The sequence below is a fragment of the Nomascus leucogenys genome, chromosome 8 (genome assembly GCF_006542625.1).
Source record: "Nomascus leucogenys isolate Asia chromosome 8, Asia_NLE_v1, whole genome shotgun sequence".
NCBI lineage: Eukaryota > Metazoa > Chordata > Mammalia > Primates > Hylobatidae > Nomascus > Nomascus leucogenys.
The window spans coordinates 28,593,681-28,599,318 of record NC_044388.1 but is presented as its reverse complement, the minus strand read 5'-3'; the positions used below and the strand labels follow the sequence as shown (position 1 = coordinate 28,599,318).

The following is a 5,638-nucleotide window of genomic DNA, read 5'->3' as shown; positions in this document are numbered from 1 at the left end:
AAGGAGAGGGAATTGGGGAAGGAGAGGGAACTGGGGAAGGAATCCCCTAGGGAGGAGCGGAGCGGGGCAGTGCTCAGGACTCGCCGTTCCGCGGGGTCACCTGGGGCTCAGAGCGGCCAATCCGCGGCGCGGCCCGTCCCGCGGCCAATGGGAGGGCGGCGCGGCCCGCTCCCCTGCGCTATAAGCGCGCCGGGAGGCGGAAAGTGAAAGCGGTGCGGGCTCCGCGGGCGCAGCCGGGCCGAAGCGGGGCCGCCGGGATGCTCAGGGCTCCGGAGCCGCGGCCCGGGGAGGCGAAAGCGGAGGGGGCGGCGCCGCCGACCCCGTCCAAGCCGCTCACGTCCTTCCTCATCCAGGACATCCTGCGGGACAGCGCGCAGCGCCGAGGCGGCCACACGAGCAGCCCGAGACAGCGCGACCCGGAGCCTGAGCCAGAGGTAGGACGCGGCCGCGCCAGGGCGCAGAACGACCAGCTGAGCCCCGGGTCCCGCGCCGCGCCGGAGGAGGCCGAGACGCTGGCGGAGACCGAGCCAGGTAAGCGGCGAGGCCGGGGGCGGAGGGCAGCCCAAGGCGGACCCCCCAGAGCTCGGGGTGCAAGGACGCGGGGCCCCGCGGTGACAGGCAGAGGGACCTCCCCGCCTCCGCAGCTACGCGCGCGCCCCCGGAATGAACCCTGAGCCCCAGCGTCAGGGCGGCGCAGGATTCTGACACCGCAGGACTCGCCCGGCTCCGTGCCCTCCGCTCCCCGGGGCTCAGAAGCCGGCGCGACCGCAGCGCCACCGCCCTCCACCGTCCCAGGAGCGGATCCCGCCCCGTGCCACCCGCGATCGGCGCCAGCCCCCTGGTAGTCACGAAAACTAATAATTATTAACAGTGACAAAGCAGGGGTTGACCAGCAAAGCCTCCGTGTGCTTCCCAAACCCGTGGGCAGTAAAGCGGTACATTTGGGGTTCCCTCTGGTGTCCAGGAGAGAGAGTCCACTTATTTTCTTTCCTGTCACTTCTGATGAGGCGACCGAACGCCTCGTTTAGCGAAGAGGGAATTAAAGCCCAGAATGAGCCTGCCTCTGCGTCTCCCGTGGCACAAGCCGTCTCTTGCCCACCTGGATCCTAACACCGGATGTCTTTTGGTCCGGCCTTCGAGGGTATCTTGTTCCACGGCGTGTTCCCTGCCTCCCTCTCCCGCCTCTGCTCAGCACACAGATCCAGAATCCCCATCTAATTCTACTAGACAGTAGGGAGAAAGTTCAACCACGAAACACCTCTAACTTTGGATTCTTGATGATTCTTAGAAAATGAATGCGTAATAAACATATTTACTCACTCTTCACTCCAGAAAGCTCCTTAGTCATGTGAAAAAGGTGAAATGTATCCACGATGACAGTGGGCTGTTTGTTCACTCACTAAAGAGATAAGGGTGGATTGAATTCTGTTCTCTTCCCTGCTAACATGTAACTTTTGTCTTCTCATCCCTCCTTCCCCGCTCTCCTTTCCAGAAAGGCACTTGGGGTCTTATCTGTTGGACTGTGAAAACACTTCAGGCGCCCTTCCAAGGCTTCCCCAAACCCCTAAGCAGCCGCAGAAGCGCTCCCGAGCTGCCTTCTCCCACACTCAGGTGATCGAGTTGGAGAGGAAGTTCAGCCATCAGAAGTACCTGTCGGCCCCTGAACGGGCCCACCTGGCGAAGAACCTCAAGCTCACGGAGACCCAAGTGAAGATATGGTTCCAGAACAGACGCTATAAGACTAAGCGAAAGCAGCTCTCCTCGGAGCTGGGAGACTTGGAGAAGCACTCCTCTTTGCCGGCCCTGAAAGAGGAGGCCTTCTCCCGGGCCTCCCTGGTCTCTGTGTATAACAGCTATCCTTACTACCCATACCTGTACTGCGTGGGCAGCTGGAGCCCAGCTTTTTGGTAATGCCAGCTCAGGTGACAACCATGTATGATCAAAAACTGCCTTCCCCAGGGTGTCTCTATGAAAAGCACAAGGGGCCGAGGTCAGGGAGCAAGAGGTGTGCACACCAAAGCTATTGGAGATTTGCGTGGAAATCTCAGATTCTTCACTGGTGAGACAATGAAACAACAGAGACAGTGAAGGTTTTAATATCTAAGTCCTTCCCCCAGTGCATACTGTAGGTCATTTTTTTGCTTCTGGCTACCTGTTTGAAGGGGAGAAAGGGAAAATCAAGTGCTATTTCCAGCACTTTGTATGATTTTGGATGAGCTGTACACCTGAGGATTCTGTTCTGCAACTCCATCCTCCTGTGTCACTGAATAACAACTCTGAAAGAGCAAACCTAATGGGAGAAAGGACAACCAGGATGAGGATGTCACCAACTGAATTAACCTTAAGTCCAGAAGCCTCCTGTTGGTCTTGGAATATGGCCAAGGCTCTCTCTGTCCCTGTAAAAGAGAGGGGCAAATAGAGAGTCTCCAAGAGAACGCCCTCATGCTCAGCACACATTTGCATGGGAGGGGGAGATGGGTGGGAGGAGATGAAAATATCAGCTTCTTCTTCTTCCTTTTTATTCCTTTTAAAATGGTATGCCAACTTAAGTATTTACAGGGTGGCCCAAATAGAACAAGATGCACTCGCTGTGATTTTAAGACAAGCTGTATAAACAGAACTCCACTGCCAGAGGTGGGGCTGGGCCAGGAGAATCTCCGCTTGTCCAAGACAGGGGCCTAAGGAGGGTCTCCACACTGCTGCTAGGGGCTGTTGCGTTTTTTTTTTATTAGCAGAAAGTGGAAAGGCCTCTTCTCAACTTTTTTCCCTTGGGCTGGAGAATTTAGAATCAGAAGTTTCCTGGAGTTTTCAGGCTATCATATATACTGTATCCTGAGAGGCAACATAATTCTTCCTTCCCTCCTTTTAAAATTTTTTGTTCCTTTTTGCAGCAATTACTCAAGGGCTTCATTTTAGTCCCGATTTTTAGTCTGGCTGCACCTAACTTATGCCTCGCTTATTTAGCCCAAGATCTGTTCTTTTTTTTTTTTTTTTTTTCCTCTCCCCAAAGCTTTATCTGTCTTGACTTTTTAAAAAAGTTTGGGGGCAGATTCTGAATTGGCTAAAAGACATGCATTTTTAAAACTAGCAACTCTTATTTCTTTCATTTAAAAATATATAGCATTAAATCCCAAATCCTATTTAAAGACCTGACAGCTTGAGAAGGTCACTGCTGCATTTATAGGACCTTCTGGTGGTTCTGCTGTTACGTTTGTAGTCTGACAATCCTTGAGAATCTTTGCATGCAGAGGAGGTAAGAGGTATTGGGTTTTCATAGAGAAGGAAGAACACAGTGCAGAATGAAGGGCCGGGTTTACTGAGCTGTCCAGTGGAGGGCTCATGGGCGGGACATGGAAAAAAGGCAGCCTAGGCCCTGGGGAGCCCAGTCCACTGAGCAAGCAAGGGACTGAGTGAGCCTTTTGCAGGAAAAGGCTAAGAAAAAGGAAACCCATTTTAAAACCCAACAAGAAACTGTCCAAACGCTTTGGGAACTGTGTTTATTGCCTACAATGGGTCCCCAAAATGGGTAACCTAGACTTCGGAGAGAATGAGCAGAGAGCAAAGGAGAAATCTGGCTGTCCTTCCATTTTCATTCCATTATCTCACGTGACCTGGTAGAGGGGAGACGTTAGAAAAAAAATGAAACAATAAAACAATTACTAATGAGGTACACTGAGGCCTGGGAGTCTCTTGATTCCACTACTTAATTCCGTTTAGTGAGAAACCTTTCAATTTTCTTTTATTAAAAGGGCCAATTTACTGTTGGTGGCAAAATTGCCAACATAAGTTGATAGAAAGTTGGCCAATTTCCCCCATTTTCTGTGGTCTGGGCTCCACATTGAAATGTTCAATGCCACGTGCTGCTGACATTGAACCGGAGCACTAGCCAGCACAAAAGGCAGGGTAGCCTGAATTGCTTTCTGCTCTTTACATTTCTTTTAAAATAAGCATTTAGTGCTCAGTCCCTACTGAGTACTCTTTCTCTCCCCTCCTCTGAATTTAATTCTTTCAACTTGCAATTTGCAAGGATTACACATTTCACTGTGATGTATATTGTGTTGCAAAAAAAAGTGTCTTGGTTTAAAATTATTTGGCTTGTGAATCCATCTTGCTTTTTCCCCACTGGAACTAGTCATTAACCCATCTCTGAACTAGTAGAAAAACATTTGAAAAGCTAGTCTATCAGCATCTGACAGGTGAACCGGATGGTTATCAGAACCATTTCACCCAGACAGCCTGTTTCTATCCTGTTTAATAAATTAGTTTGAGTTCTCTACATGCATAACAAACCCTGCTCCAATCTGTAACATAAAAGTCTGTCACTTGAAGTTTAGTCAGCACCCCCACCAAACTTTATTTTTCTATGTGTTTTTTTGCAACATATGAGTGTTTTGAAAATAAAGTACCTATGTCTTTATTAGATGTATCTGTGTGTGATTTTCAGTTTCCTAAAAACTACATGCTGTGTAACTTAGATATTTCTAATTACCATATCCTCTTGCCCTCGTCCACCTAACACACCAATTGCAACCTATGGTGATCAAAAGCCTCAGCCTACCCAGTAGCTGGTGACAGCCATCCTTTTATAAATGCACTGTCCTTCGTTCCTGTTAAGTCATGGGGAGAGGAAGGCCTTTTCTCTCTTCAGTCTAATAATCAACTGTTCCACTATTCATAATAGCAACATCATGGGCTGAACCTATGTGTCCATCAACAGATGATTACATTTTAAAATGTGGTGCATATATACCATGGAATACATACGCAACCATCAAAAATAATGAAATCACATCTTTTGCAACAATATGGATGGAACTAGAAGCCCTTATCATAAGTGAAATGACTCAGAGACAGAAAGTGAGAAACTGCATGTTCTCATTTGGAAATGGGAGCTAAACGATGGGTATACAGAATGGAATAAGAGACACTGGAGGCTCCAAAATGTTGGAGGGTGGGAGGAAAGTGAGGGATGAAAAATGACCGGGTACAGTGTTCACTATTTGGGCAATGGGTACTGAAATTCCAGACTTCACCACTGTGCAATAGATCCATGCCACACAACTACACTTGTACCCCCGATCCTATAAAAATAAAAATAAAAACATTTAAATAATCACCTACTCCAGCCAAGGAATACCTTTTGTTAAAAAAAAAAAAGAAAAAAAAAGGATAACCAAGTATTTACTTACATTTCTTGAAGACCTTAAAGGGAACACAAAGACTACAGCAATCCTTCTTTAAAAGTTCCCCTTTGGCCAGGCGCGGTGGCTCACGCCTGTAATCCCAGCACTTTGGGAGACCAAGATGGGCAGACCACCTGAGGTCAGGAGTTCGAGACCAGCCTGGCCAACATGGTTAAACCCTGTCTCTACTAAAAATACAAAAATTAGCTGGGCGTAGTGGCAGACACCTGTAATCCCAGCTACTCCAGAGGCTGAGACAGGAGAATCACTTGAACCCAAGAGGTGGAGGTCTCACTCAGCCGAGATCATGCCACTGCGCTCCAGCCTGGGTGACAGAGCAAGACTCTGTCTCAAAAAAAAAAAAAAATTCCCCTTTTATGTTCTGCTAGCCCCTCACACTATAACTTCCCTGGCTCCTGCATCTCCCAAAAAATGTCACCTTCATCCAAAGCTGA

At 48.8% G+C, this 5,638-nt stretch overlaps 1 protein-coding gene across 2 annotated transcripts; it reads left to right on the top strand.

Annotated features, from left to right (window-relative positions):
• Nucleotides 1-214: 214 nt before the first annotated feature.
• On the top strand, nucleotides 215-4,423 carry NKX3-1 (NK3 homeobox 1). Of its 2 annotated transcripts, XM_012508354.2 has the most exons (3): nucleotides 258-290; nucleotides 504-531; nucleotides 1,493-4,423. In XM_012508354.2, exons 1-3 carry the CDS (start codon nucleotides 258-260, stop codon nucleotides 1,909-1,911), a joined length of 480 nt encoding a protein of 159 aa, XP_012363808.1. In that variant the 3' UTR covers nucleotides 1,912-4,423. The 2 variants fall into 2 exon arrangements, with proteins under 2 accessions (XP_003272923.1, XP_012363808.1); XM_003272875.4 differs by having other exon boundaries at nucleotides 215-531.
• The last annotated feature ends 1,215 nt before the right edge of the window (nucleotides 4,424-5,638 follow it).

Coding starts and splice junctions, on each gene's coding strand:
- NKX3-1 (XM_003272875.4), top strand. CDS start 258: ATGCTCAGGGCTCCGGAGCCGCGGCCCGGGGAGGCGAAAGCGGAGGGG. Junction 532..1,492: donor GCTGGCGGAGACCGAGCCAG/GTAAGCGGCGAG, acceptor TCTCCTTTCCAG/AAAGGCACTTGGGGTCTTAT.